Source organism: Amblyomma americanum, chromosome 9 (assembly GCF_052857255.1).
Source record: "Amblyomma americanum isolate KBUSLIRL-KWMA chromosome 9, ASM5285725v1, whole genome shotgun sequence".
NCBI lineage: Eukaryota > Metazoa > Arthropoda > Arachnida > Ixodida > Ixodidae > Amblyomma > Amblyomma americanum.
In genome coordinates this window covers 4,689,506-4,704,484 of record NC_135505.1, presented here as the reverse complement: position 1 = coordinate 4,704,484, position 14,979 = coordinate 4,689,506, and the positions used below count along the sequence as shown (strand labels likewise).

Here is a 14,979-nt window from a genome sequence, read left to right as displayed (position 1 = left end):
GATGCTGCAAACGATGCCCTCAGTGCCCTTAACAAATTTTTTTCGGTGGCGAATGTTGCACTTCGGATAACGGGGACGTTGCTCGGCGGGCAGGGCCCTTTTGCAAATGGCACTTAATTTATCTGGGGCTGTAAAAACCACCTGAACATTTGCCTTCTTTCCAATTTTCTTTAGGCCGTGCGACAGACCATGGATATAGGGGATGACAGCTGTCATTCCTTGCGTTTTATCTGTCACTCTTCCTTCTTTCTGAAGTTTCGTCTTAAGCAAACATTCAGCCACTGAAACGCAGATATCATTAGGATACCCTGCTTCGAGGAATCTTCTAAGTTGTACTCGAAAGCTGTAGCTGCTAAGATGAGGGCATGACTTTTCGAGAGCATTCTGCATGCGTAGGTTAATGATGCCTCGTTTTACGAGTTTTGAAGGAGCTGACTTGTAAGGCAGAAGGGGTTTGTGAGCTCGGGGTGAATAGCACCAACAAACGTGATTGTCCATGAACTTAAGGCGGATGTCAAGAACTGGATCTCTGAGTCAGTGGGAATTTCACTAGTCAACGTTAGCAGGAGAAAGCACCCTTGTACAATGGCAAAAAGGTCTGCTGAGACTTGCTCAAGGAGCGAAGGAGTACAGTCAATAAGGAATAAAAAATCGTCAACATATCTAAAAACTTTTACCACACCACGTGAAGTGGCAAATCGATCTTGAAGAATCCTATCCAAGTGTGCAAGGTATAAGCCGCTGAGTACAGGAGCCAAGCAGGACCCAATACACGCTCCCTGTTTTTGAATATGAGGAGTGCCCTGCCAATTAATTAAGGTGGAGTGCAGATAGAACGAAAGCAATTCCAAAAATTTCTCAACAGACAGGCCAGATTCATTTTGAAAAGCAACCGCATCGTGATGAAGCATGGATTCTTCAACAATGCTGAGTAGGTTATCAAGGGGCAGAGATTAATACAAGTCTTTGACATCAATGGAAAACTGGAGAAAATTCCTGTCATTCAGCGCTTTCACAGCATTAACTTCGTTTGAACTCCTTACAGGAAATGGGTCATTAACGGACAATACATTTAGCATTTCTTTAAGAAACACTGCAATAGACTTCTGCCAAGTGTCTTGTTCAGAAATGATGACTCTAAATGGTATGTCAATCTTATGAGTCTTTGCACTGAAAAATACTTGTAGGAAGAGGCGCTTACTGTAATCAATGCTTTTTGCCACTTTATCAAGATTGAGATTTTCACAGCGCTTTTCAGCTTGAGCCTTAAGGTTTTGATCACAACCATTTTTACGGCTCTTAAAAACCTGTGTGACAGCAAGGTAGGCTTTATCATTAAAGGAATCATGGCTGAAAACAGCAAGACTTCCTTCTTTGTCGGAGGGGAGGACACAAAGCGACTGCTCATTTAGCACGGACACTACGCGATTCACATTAATTTTTGAAGGTCGAGGCTTACAGAAGGACAGCACGTTGACTCCGTCGGCTGTGCAACGACTCTTTGGTGCGACGCGTTTCCCGCCTCGCCGACAAAGAGGACTCTAGCCGTTGCAATTCCTTATGACCTTGGCCATACCAGAAGCTTGGAAGAACGCAACCATTATCTTAGTTCATAAGAAAGGAGACGCCAAGGACTTCAAAAATTACAGACCGATGAGCTTACTGTCCGTTGCCTACAAGGTATTTACTAAGGTAATCGCTAATTGAGTCAGGACAATCTTAGACTTTAATCAACCAAATGAACAGGCAGGCTTTCGTAAAAGATATTGCACAATAGATCATATTCACACTATCAATCAGGTGATAGAGAAATGCGCAGATTATAACCAACCCCTATATATATAGCCTTCAATGATTACGAGAAAGCATTCGACTGAGTGGAAACCTCAGCTGTCATACAGGCATTGCGGAATCAGGGTGCAGAATAACCTTATATAAAAATACTGAAAGATATCTCTAGTAACTGCACAGCTACCATAGTCCTCCACAAAGTCACCAATAAAATTATAATAATGAACGGTGTCAGGCAAAGAGATACGATCTCGCCGCTGCTATTCATCGCCTGTTTACAGGAGGTATTCCGAGGCCTGAATTGTGAACAGTGGCGGATAATAGTTAATAGAGAATACCTAAATAATCTGCGATTCGCTGACGACATTGCCTTGCTGAGTCACTGACGATATGAATTGCAAAGCATGATCAATTATTTAAACAGGTAGAAAAAAACGATGGGTCTAAAAATTAACATACAAAAACTTACAGAAATGTTCAAGAGCCTATCAGGAGAACAACAGTTCACAATTGGAAGCGAAGAGCTGGAAGTGGTAAATGAATACGTCTACTTAGGGCAGGTACTTAGGACAGCTGGTGTGGATCATGAGAGGGAAATAACTAGAAGGATAGGAATGGGGTGGAGCGCATATAGCAGTTTCTCTCAGATCATGAATAGCAGGTTACCAATATCCCTCAGGAGAAAAGTGTACAAAAGCTGTATCTTGCCGGTACTCACCTACGGGGCAGAAACGTGAAGGCTAACGAAAATGGTTCAGCTTAAGTTAAGGACAGCGCAGCGAGCCATGGAAAGAAAAATGATAGGTGTAACGTTAAGAGACCAGAAGCGGGCAGATTGGGTGAGGGAACAAACGCGAGTTAATGACACCCTAGTCGAAATCAAGAGGATGAAATGGGCTTGGGCAGTGCATCTAATGCGAAGGCAAGATAACCACTTGTCCTTAAGGGTAACGGAGAGGATTCCAAGAGAAGGCAAGCGTAGCAGGGGGCGGCAGAAGGTTAGGTGGGCGGATGAGATTTAGAAGTTCGTAGGCACAGGGTGAGCGCAGCTGGCAAAGGACCGGGTTAATTGGAGAGACATGGGAGAGACCTTTGCCCTGCAGTGTGCGTAGTCAAGTTGATGATGCTTATGATGTTTGAGAGGCAACATCAGAAACGTGCTGGACATCATCGTTAAAGCACGCAGCAGCGGCTGCTATCACCAGTGTACCATCACTGCTTTGTGTTTGGCGTTGCCCAGTGCCATGGCTGCTCAATGGAAGCGAACTATTTGCAACCTGTCGCGTCGCCCAAAACCGGCGTCAAGCGCCTGGTTCCCATCGCCACCGCTGCAGAGCCAATTCTCCGGGACAGCTCACAGAGGCAGAAAAGGACTATAAAGCTAACTGGTGAGTACGCAGGGAACCAGCGTGGAGAAATAAAAAGCTTTAAACGACAGATAAAAAAAACACAGGTTATGAACTGGACTATTTCAATGGAGAAAAAGCAGACTAGACCTGTATAGTAAATAGAAAAGGCAAATCAGGTACGAATAGATCTATGACGACTCAAGAGGCAGCACCATACTCTTTCAAGAGAGAACAGGGCATTTAAAAACGTGAAGCTGCAAGGGAAAGTTCAACTATGAAGATGAAGCATGGCATTGTGTAATAAATCAGTAGAAAAAATGAAACATGTTGTTGGAATGTGGTAGCGTCCATCCAGATGGCCAATACTACAAGCACAGTAATTTAGCCTGAGGCCCTAGGGTTTAGAGATAACAAAGGTAATGAGAATGCGGAAGATGTTAGCAAAAGCAACTGGAAGATTGGTGGCTCCAAAGCAGAGTGGTGACATAAGCGTACAAGGTCAGGATTAAAAGTCAAACATAAAATATTAGAACCTATATTGAAATTAAAATGGTGAATTTATTGATGATACATTTAAATACAGCTAAAAGAAGAGTCAAGCTTCTGTAGAGACCTTAGTGGACATCAGTGTAGAGAGATAACTGATTTCAAGAGAGCTAGTTCATTGTAATGCATGCACAATGAAGTGTTTTACATTCCGGTTTTATTTTGTAAAAAAAATTGAATTGTGCTTTGTGGGTGATAAATATCCCATTATTTTTCCTGTTCCCCTTACCTGCTCTGGCAATGAGAAAACGAACCAGCTTCCTCCACAGTACTCACATTGTCGGTGATTGTGACGCCAGCCTTCCAGATCTGGTACTTCCAGTCCACGTTCGTGATGCTGGAAAGATCAGAGTGCCAGGTGTATGAAAAAAATACATCCGTCCTCTCCCCATCGTTAAAGATATTCATTGTTTAGGTACACGGTTTGTGCTGCCGTTGACCAAAGTAACATACTATGAATCATAGTAAAGTGCTCACTTATTTCCTCAATAGCTGACCTGTGAGGGAAATCATTATTTTTGAGCTCACACGGTCACTAACAATAAGACGCTCTTAAATGCAACTGCGCTATCAATTACACTAAGACAAACTCACTTACAGCAGACAGCATTTCTTCCATAGAGAGAGCCCACTTTTTTTGTCTATGGACATACTGCAGGGTGTTATGAAACTGGATTTAATTTGACAATACTGGCTATTACGTCAAAAACGAGAGAATTTATCAGCACGAAGTGACAAGCTACATTAGGCCAGTTGTGGTTGCAAAAGCTCCTTTTCAAATGGTACTGTGGAAAGACTTAGTTGCTCAACTAGTTGCTGCATAGCACTGCAAAAAGACAATAGCACAAAGTGAAAACATTATCCTGTCATCAAATCGGCTTGTTCACTTCTGCCGGTGCGTTTTTGCAATACTGTAGAATCTCAATGTCACATATGGGTTGCAAAAGATATTCAGATCATAAAAAATTCAGATCATAAAAACTAAATCATTAAAAACGCTACTGGGTGCTACAAAAGGACGAATCCGTGCGCCGATTGCTTCATAGTGAACAAGGGAGCCGTAGTGCTCCCGAAACGTCTTTTCATCTGACTTTGGCCAGTGACCAGCAATCTGCATCAATAAAACGAACAGAGTCTGCATGCAGAAAAAAAAGAAAATTCATTCAGGCAGATTCTTTGCAGCTGCGGGCCATCGCTCAATGCTCGTGGTGCATGACACGCGACTGGCGCATCGCCAATGTGTAGGCAGCACTTGGTGCTCAAGTGTGCTGCTGCGGCTCGTACATTCAGTGGTGTCATTCATTGTGCGTGGGATAGTGTTCAGAAAGTTCTGAAATTTGGTATGCAAACACAATGCATTCCAGCCAGGGAAATTTAAAATTACGTGTAATCTCGAAATATGCAACTGAGATTGTACCATCGCACTTCTACAGTGTCGACACTCCCTTGATCGCCGACTGCACAGTTGAAAGTAAAAAAAAAACTTGGTGGACGCTTAAGCTTCGCCTTTAAGAGTACAATACCGAGAGCGTTATCGGGCTGCCGCCGTTTATCAGTAGCTGCAATCGCTCGCTGTGTGCGGGAGCGGGTGCCGGTTCTGCGCGCTGACTGAACAGCTGCTCAAGGCCAGCACCAAGAGGGATGCGACGGAGCCCTGTAGCAAAAATGCAACCACGCTGTGGCATCCCTGATACCTGGTTTGTCTCACCTTTATAATAATATTAATAATATTTTTTATTTCCTCTTTCCAGTACAAATGTGGGCCTGCCAAAGCCTCAGAGGGCTTGAGTGGCAGTGCCCGGCAGCAGAGAGCATATAAATCATGCACCGAGCAGACAAGTTGCCATTTGTGGTGCCATGATTTCGTTTCGATTGTAAGTCAACCCCCACTACGGATTTTCAAAGGAAAAAATAGGTCGACCTGCAATTTTCTAAATACACTTGTAATATACTTCTGATATATAAATATACTTCTAACATGCCTAACTTTCTGCCGCGTAGCAAGGGGCAGCAAAAACTTTGGTGGGCGGATGAGATTAAGAAGTCTGCTGGTATACAGTGGCCATAGCTGGCAAAGGACAGGGTTAACTGGAAAGACATGGAGAGACATGCCTTCTCTTCCCTAGGTACGTTGTCCGTTTTGCGCTGGTCCGCAATATGGGAGAGGCCTTTGCCCTGCAGTGGGCGTAGTCAGGCTGAAGAGGATAATGATAATGACACCTGTCTAGCGCCAGTCCCATTAACCTCTTCTCCAGCCTGTTTTGTGTGTAAGCACAATTTTGTTGTCAGTTTAAAAGAGCGTATCCTTCATTCCTCTTGAAGCCCCAGCGAGTAAGTGGACGAAAACAAAGAGCAGCATAAAACAAAGTGGTAGCATTGGGAATCACAGTCAAAGCTGTGAGGAGCTCAGTGTTCAGGCCCTCTGGCTATAATAGCGGCAGAGTGTGAAGTAATTTTTAGGCGTGGAAGGAGTCACGGCTATTCACCCTACCGATGCACGTCATGCCACAATGTCATTGACACTTCTTGAAGTGTCGAAGAGTCTCAGGACGAAAGCTTTACAAGTGGTAAAACAATTTGCAGTAGGCCCCCAGTCAGTGCACTTGATATTTGTCGCAACCAAACATTCCTGCGCTCACTTTGGTTGCATGGCGAACTACTTTTTGGGCCCTACCTATCCAGCGCAAAAATGCACGCAGCTGGTCGCGCTGACTTCTATGTATGAAACGGAGTACAGTCTTGATTCAGTGTGATTAGCAGTCCACTTCAAATAAATTTGGAACTAATATTTTGAGCACTTTTTGTGCACAAAAACGGATGAATACACAACTAGGCCTATGTGAAATTATTTAATGTTTTTAACCCACAAAGACATGATGCAGAAAAAATATTAATGAAAAAAATGTGAATTAGGCTGCGGAAAACCTGTTCCCTCCTCCGTTTTGACGCGGCTGATCATCGGCAGCATCGTGCGTAAGGACAGCAGCGGCTGGGCGAGGACGGAGGTCTCCATCATGGGGAAAGCGAAAGCAGCGATTGGAGTGCTGCCTCCAAGGTTACGCGGAACTCCGCGGAATGATTGAAAATTTGTTTTCTGGGAAAGGAAATGGCGCAGTATCTGTCTCACACATCAGCGGACACCTGAACCGCCGTAAGGGAAGGGAGAAAGGAGGTGGTGAGAGTCTCTTCTGGATACGCTCAGTGTCGTGGGCGGTTGCACCTGCACGCTCTCGCCACCTTCCGCGACAGGCGCATGGAGATATCCGTTGTGCCTTGCCGATGTACTTCCGGTTTCAGGCAGCGAACTGAGCGCAGAAAACGTGCGCTCTCGTCAACTTCCCAGCAAATGCTCGGGGATGGCTTAGCCGCAAGAACTCGGGGCGCACTGGAAGTCCCGGCCGCCATTATCGGCGCACGCAAACGTTCACCGCCGATACCTCCGAAGTCGCGGAGTGCGAGTACGGGGCGGGAGGCTGCCTGCCATATTTCCACGAGCTGCACCCACATCTTAGTGTGCATTCCAGTTTCAGCTTTGGTTCAAGGCTTGGTTCAAGACAGCAATGTGACGGTGTGTTCTGGATCTGTTTATCATGGCTGGAAGTTGGTGATGACAACGGCATCCAAAGCGCAGCACAAGAGACTGTTAGTTAAACGGAAGGGATGTTTGGCTGCAGCAATGACGGAGTGGTCTAATGAAGCGGTCAGCGAAGCTGATCTGTTTATGTCGTTGTCAGTTCAAAATCCACTCTAGGCCAAAAAGGGTTTCGCCATAAAGTTTTTTGCATGGTCGGCCATAAAGCCTGCCGGCAGGCTGTCCACAACCCAGTGAACCGGTGGGCCACCTGCCAGAGGCTTCGGACAGACAAACTTCGGCAAAAACTGAGATTTGGGGGTGTTAACCGGCTGCGGTGGCTCAATGGCTGGGGTGCATGGCTACTGAGCCGGAGTTCCCAGGTCCCAACCCGGCTGTGGCGGCCGCCTTTCCATGGAGGCGAAACAAATGTGCTGTGCAATGTCAGTGCATGTTAAAGATCCCCAGGTGGTCCATATTATTCCAGAGCTCTCCACTACGGTTCCTCTTTCTCTCCTTCTTTCACCCCCATCTTCCTCCCTTCCCTTACGGCACAGTACGGGTGTCCACTCAGATGTGCCACAATTACTGCGCCATTTCCTTGCCTAAAGACCAACTTTTATTTATTTACTTATAGATACTGCGGTCTAGTACAAGATCAATGCAGGATGGGTATACAGCAAAGATGAAAGCATATAAAGACTGAAATTCATAACAATTGCAGGCATTTTTCAAACACCACTAAAGAATTCTGGGTAACAATCTCGTTATTTAGGTGATTCCAGTCTGTAATTGTCCTCAGAAAAAAAGATTATTTCAATCAGTTACTTTACGTGTTCAAAGTGGTTATTGTGAAAATGTGCCTTTTTGTCTCGTGTTACAATCTGAGGAGTAAGTAAAGAGTTTGGAAGTATTAACTTTTTGCTGAACATCAATAAAACGGAGAGTTGAGCGAGTTGGTACACACTGCTGGGAACAACAGCGCGTAGACGAGGGACAAAAAAGAAGAAGACGACAGGACCGGCGCTCTCAGCGCACCTGTAATATATCCCGTCCCTCACCTCATTCTGTTAGCAGCTTCACGTTTCCAGCGGTTCCAACATATTTCAGCCACTTTGAGTGATCCGTTGCTGAATACCGTGGACTTTCAACACCTAAAGTACCCATGGAATATCCGGTGGTGTAAGTCAAGGCTTTGTGAAGTGTCCATGACGCTCCTGCGATGTAGAATCCCTCACTTAAACTTGTACTTATGCAGGTGCGGGTTCGCTGCGACAAACCTTTGTGTATCATGTGCGCAAGTTGAATCAATCGATCATTTTCTCCTCTCTTGCCGGCGGTTCGCGGTTCAGAGAAAGCAATATCTGGAGGTTCCTCTTTCGAGACTAGGACTGCCTCTGTCTCTTACAGTTCTTCTATCGTTCGGTGCGAGTGCCAAGGGATTCCCGTTAAGCAGTGTATGCGGCTACCTTCACGATTACATAAGTGCAACTGATCGATTATCTTGTTAGCTATACACAAAAATTCTTTCGCATGTCCAAAAAAGGCTAGATTGATTCTATTCCGGATGACTCATACCTCTTGAATTCATTTTATTTTTCCCAATTTTTTTTATCTTGATTCAGTCTTCTGACGTTTCCTTCCCCGCGCAAATGCTTCATTGGCATTCTACCCTATACCTTGGCCAATCCCCCCCACGTGGGTATGTGCCATATTACTTGAGGAGAAGAAGAAGAAGAAGAAGAACAACTGAAAGTTTATTAGAAAAAACACGCAAAATATACTCATTTGACAACCACGGGCGCGTGCGCAACACCAAAAGCCACAGTGATAAATCAATCACTTAAATCCAGATACATTAGTTCACAGTCATGAACTGTTACAGAGGGGGTGCTCACGCATGAGTCAATGTTTTTATGAATATGAAACGCTTCACTGATTTCTCTTGTTAGTTTATCTTTGTGTTTGTAGAGGATTCTAGTTTTATTAAAGATGGGTGTACATGATTTTTCAGAAGAATCAGGCTGGTTATTCTGGGGACAGTTCCTATAACGTAAAGCCAGATTTGAGGACGGAGCCCCTTTCAGAGAAGTGTTGTGGTCTCGTAGGCGGGTATTTAAGCACCTTCCTGTTTGACCTATGTAGGTCTTCCCGCACGTGAACGGCACTTCATACACAACCCCTTCAGCACAAGGGACAAACCTCAGGCCATGCTTTATCTGGCACCCTCTTTTTGTTTTTCTTCGTTTCTTTTCCTCTTCCCTGGCCTTTCTATCTACAATGGCACACAATTTGCCGAGCTTGTTAGGTGCAGAAAATAAAACATCAACTCCATACCTGCTGCCCACTTGCTTCAAACGGTGTGAAGTTTGATGAATGTACGGAAGAACAGCAATTTTCTTTTTATCTTTTTGTGAATGGTCCTGAGATTCTCCCCTTTTGACCTTTTTAATTATCTTACTACAAGCAAGTACTAAGACATCATCTGGAAAGCCCGCAATTCTTAGCCTCTGAACCTGCTGATTAAAACTTGTGCTTATACCATGCACACATGACTTGGCAATGGCAGCACCTAGGCAAGAAACTGCAATGCCACATTTAACCACCTTCGAATGCGCCGAACGAAAACTGAGCAAAGGCTTTTCTGATCTCTGTAGGAAGGACCAGCACACGTGATCTGGCTTCGTTGCCAATCTTATATCTAAAAATTGTAACTCATTCCCTTGAGGTTTTTCACAGGTGAAAGTTAGGCCGTGTCCGCTTTCGTCAAAAATCTTTAACACCTTATCGACCTGCCTATTGAAGTCGTCGTGTTCCACAAAAACAAGATAATCATCCACATATCTGAAGATGCGTTTTGTATTGGCACCCAAATTACTCTTAACAGCTTTATCTACATAACTGAGAAAGATGTTACTTAGTACAGGAGCCACTTTTGAACCAATGCACACCCCCTGTTTTTGAGTATACAACCTCCCCTCCCATTCAACAAAGGTGGACTTAAGATAAAACGATAAAAGCTCCAAAAAGGCCCCCACAGAGATCCCGCATTTTAAATCCAGCCGACGCTTGACAAAGAGGAAAAATTGGCTCTTGGAAGGTCGTTCTCTCGTCATGTCCTTCAAGAGGAGCGGCCTAGGTGCGTCTTTGAATGTGTTGATGCCTTGAAAAGAACTCAGGATGGGCGGGGAAAAAGTTGTAACTTCGCGCCCTTGGTTAATTTCCTGCTATCTGAAAAGTTGAGGCTGACCGTCTCTGATAAAGAGGGGCATTTTGTCATTCTCCCGGAGAAACTGTTTACTGAAAAAGCCCGAGTAGCCATCGCAAAGAACTTTAAACCATTGCCTGCCAATGTTAAACAGCAAAAGCGAGAAGCCTTGAGGTTACTGGGCGAAATGAATCTACAATGGCTGCACTCGTCTGTTAAGAATGCTAAAGAAGACTGTCTGGATATATTTTTTTCAGCAAAAACGCATAAGCCCGATGTTCCTTTCCGCTGTATTGTTACAGAGCGTGCAACATGGCAATACGAGGTTTCAAGTTTCTTACAGAAAAACCTTGGTTCACTAACAATTGATGATCCGTTTCTTGTGTCTAATTCCCTGGCTGTTGTCGACTATTTGAAGTGTCATAATCCGGGTTCGTGCAGTATGTTCAGCATAGATGTTCAGGACTTATTTTATTCACTTCCGCACAATAGTCTGCTACGATATGTTCGCAAGTGTATAGAAGATGAGAATGATGAAAGCGATTTCATTTCAAAATGCTGGATCTCTGTGGGGGCCTTTTTGGAGCTTTTATCGTTTTATCTTAAGTCCACCTTTGTTGAATGGGAGGGGAGGTTGTACACTCAAAAACAGGGTGTGTGCATTGGTTCAAAAGTGGCTCCTGTACTAAGTAACATCTTTCTCATTTATGTAGATAAAGCTGTTAAGAGTAATTTGGGTGCCAATACAAAACGCATCTTCAGATATGTGGATGATTATCTTGTTTTTGTGGAACACGACGACTTCAATAGGCAGGTCGATAAGGTGTTAAAGATTTTTGACGAAAGCGGACCTGTGAAAAACCTCAAGGGAATGAGTTACAATTTTTAGATACAAGATTGGCAACGAAGCCAGATCACGTGTGCTGGTCCTTCCTACAGAGATCAGAAAAGCCTTTGCTCAGTTTTCGTTCGGCGCATTCGAAGGTGGTTAAATGTGGCATTGCAGTTTCTTGCCTAGGTGCTGCCATTGCCAAGTCATGTGTGCATGGTATAAGCACAAGTTTTAATCAGCAGGTTCAGAGGCTAAGAATTGCGGGCTTTCCAGATGATGTCTTAGTACTTGCTTGTAGTAAGATAATTAAAAAGGTCAAAAGGGGAGAATCTCAGGATCATTCACAAAAATATAAAAAGAAAATTGGTGTTCTTCCGTACATTCATCAAATTTCACACCGTTTGAAGCAAGTGGGCAGCAGGTATGGAGTTGATGTTTTATTTTCTGCACCTAACAAGCTCGGCAAATTGTGTGCCATTGTAGATAGAAAGGCCAGGGAAGAGGAAAAGAAACGAAGAAAAACAAAAAGAGGGCGCCAGATAAAGCATGGCCTGAGGTTTGTCCCTTGTGCTGAAGGGGTTGTGTATGAAGTGCCGTTCACGTGCGGGAAGACCTACATAGGTCAAACAGGAAGGTGCTTAAATACCCGCCTACGAGACCACAACACTTCTCTGAAAGGGGCTCCGTCCTCAAATCTGGCTTTACATTATAGGAACTGTCCCCGGAATAACCAGCCTGATTCTTCTGAAAAATCATGTACACCCATCTTTAATAAAACTAGAATCCTGTACAAACACAAAGATAAACAAACAAGAGAAATCAGTCAAGCGTTTCATATTCATAAAAACATTGACTCATGCGTGAGCACCCCCTCTGTAACAGTTCATGACTGTTCATATCTGGATTTAAGTGATTGATTTATCACTGTGGCTTTTGGTGTTGCGCACGCGCCCGTGGTTGTCAAATGAGTATATTTTGCGTGTTTTTTCTAATAAACTTTCAGTTGTTAGTCAGCGCCGGTCCTGTCGTCTTCTTCTTCTTTGTCCCTCGTCTACGCGCTGTTATTCCCAGCAGTTTTTGCTGATTGTAAAAGCGCAAAAAACAAGGATGTAGAATAAGACACACAACACAAAGCCCACTTAAAACTGATCTTTATTACATGCAAGAAACAGAATTTTATACTATCGATAATGCCTGCAAGCATTATCGAGAGTATAAAATTCTATTTCTTGCATGTAATAAAGATCAGTTGGAAGTGAGTGCTCGTGTTGTGTGTCTTATTCTATGTTCTTGTTTTTTGCGCTTTTACGTTCCGCATAGAAAACTAACTCGCCCTAACACGGCCTTTATTGAATTAACTTTATGATGACCATTCACTAGATGAAAAGAAACTTTAATCGGCAGCCACGATTGCGCACAGTCACGGGGGCTAATCCACTTTGTTTCAGAAGCTGGCTGACAGGTGTGCGGCCGTATGAATTGTAAAGAAACCTAACTACCTTATGCTGTATTCATTCTAGTTTACTAATGTTGATTAAGGTGAAAGGGTCCCAGATAATCACGGCATATTCCAACCACGGGCAGATAAGGGTATTTTGCGCTAAAATGCGAACACTAGGAGTGGAAGATTTTAGTAGCGCTCCCAGAAAAACCGCTTACGGAAGGAATTTGCTACAACAGTATCTGTGTTTTGCCCACGAAAGGTGGCTTGTTATCCAGACGCTTAAATATTGGCGCGTGCACATGGGAGCGCGCCGACGAAAAAGACGAAGTGTGTGCGTGGTTCGGCCAGCCATCTTGTGAGTTCCCTGCTGTGCGCTGGACTTCGCTGAGACTGTGATCTGTGCCGGTCCTGTCTTCGTTAAATTTTTGGTGGAGGTGCTGGGTACTTTCCAACATCTACGTGCCCCGAAGGCTCTCTATGAATACGGATTTGACTCCGATTCATCGCAGTACGAGCCGCCGAATCCAAGGTCAGTCACCAGAGTACGGTCCGTTATCCCTTAGGACCAGGGCTCCAGCTGCGACGCGCAGGACTGACGCGGCACCTATGGCTAGCAACGGAGACGCGGCAGCTATGGCTGACAACGGGAACTCAGCTGCTCATTTCCTGGTCCTCCAGCCGCGAACGCCGCCGACATTCCATGGCGAAGTGTTTGAGGACGCGGAGGACTGGCTTGACCAGTTCGAGCGCGTTGCCAGGTACAACGGCTGGGATGCGGAGCGGAAGCTGCACAATGTTTACTTCGCTCTTGACGACTCGGCGCGGACGTGGTACGAGAACCACGTGACAACGTTTCCTTCTTGGGAACGGTTCCGTAGCCAGTTGCTGGCGACCTACGTCAACACCGACCGTTGGGAACGAGCTGAGTCGGCGCTGCAGTCAAGGAACCAGCGACCCAATGAGAGCGTCGCAATGTATTATGAGGACATGACACGACTGTTCAGAAGGGCGGATCCAAACATGGCTGAGGACAAGAAAGTGCGCCACCTGAAGCGCGGGATAAAAGAAGAACTGTTTGCTGGGCTTGTGCGAAACCCACCTAACACCACTTCGGAGTTTCTATCGGAGGCCACTACCGTCGAAAAGACCCTGCAACAACGCGCCCGCTATTACAATCGCGCCGTGAACACCGTATCAACTGCCGACTTTGCGCCAGCCTCCAGCGACTCCGCTGACACCCTTCGGGAGCTGGTTCGCTGTATCGTCAAAGAAGAGCTGCACAAAATGCGCCTCTCTGCCCAGTCGCAGCCGCAGTGTCCATCGTTAGCACAAATTATCCGAGAGGAAGTGCAGCAGGTGGTTCCTGAACCTGTTGCCCCTGCTGCCCTTACACCGACGCCCCCGCGCCAGACGTACGCGTCGGTACTCCGACAGAACTGCGACCTCGCCCCTTGGAGCACCAGCCCATCTGCATCTGCTTTCCAGCCGCGGCCCCCGCCTGTCCCTGTGTTGCCCGAAGCCAGGCTGCGGAAGACGGACGTGTGGCGGGCACCTGACCAGCGGCCCCTTTGCTACCACTGCGGTGAGGCTGGCCATATCTTGCGGTGGTGCCCTTATCGTCGAGCTGGAATTCGCGGATTTCACCCGCGAGTCCCCTGTCCGCCCAATGGCGAACGGTCCCGCGAAATTGAGGAGCACCTGTCAACGCGCCGGGATCACACTCACACTGATTTCCCTCTCCCTGACTACCGCCCACCAACCTCTACCCGCTATCGTTCGCCGAGTCCCCGTCCTTCGACAAGCCGTTTCAGCCGCTCACCGAGTCCTCGCCGGGGAAACTAGACCCAGCGGCCTTCGGAGGTAAGGCCGCTGACGAGCGAACAGCCGAACATCCTCCATCGCGTTCCCGACCAGACGACGGCTATCAAACGAGTACACGTGACGATCACAAAGGATGTGCAGCTTCGAACTTACCGGTCGATATCGACGATTTAGCGGTTACGGCATTGGTTGATACGGGAGCGGACTATTCGGTTATGAGCAACGAGCTAGCAAAAGAACTGAGGAAAGTTTTAACCGCGTGGACTGGGCCTCAGATTCGCACAGCTGGTGGGCACCTAATTACCCCTGTTGGCCGGTGTACGGGGAGAGTTACAATCGACGGATTTATTTACGTTTGTGACTTTGTTGTCCTACCTCACTGTTCGCGCGATGTCATTCTCGGCCTGGACTTTTTAC

General features: G+C 45.8%; 1 protein-coding gene across 1 annotated transcript in view; it reads right to left on the bottom strand.

Moving 5' to 3' along the window:
- The window catches only part of RyR (Ryanodine receptor), a 1,185,515-nt gene that overhangs the window by 63,594 nt on the left and 1,106,942 nt on the right, over positions 1-14,979 (bottom strand). Inside the window, 1 exon segment of the mRNA XM_077638630.1 lies at positions 3,963-4,023. Coding sequence (XP_077494756.1) covers positions 3,963-4,023 — 61 coding nt within the window.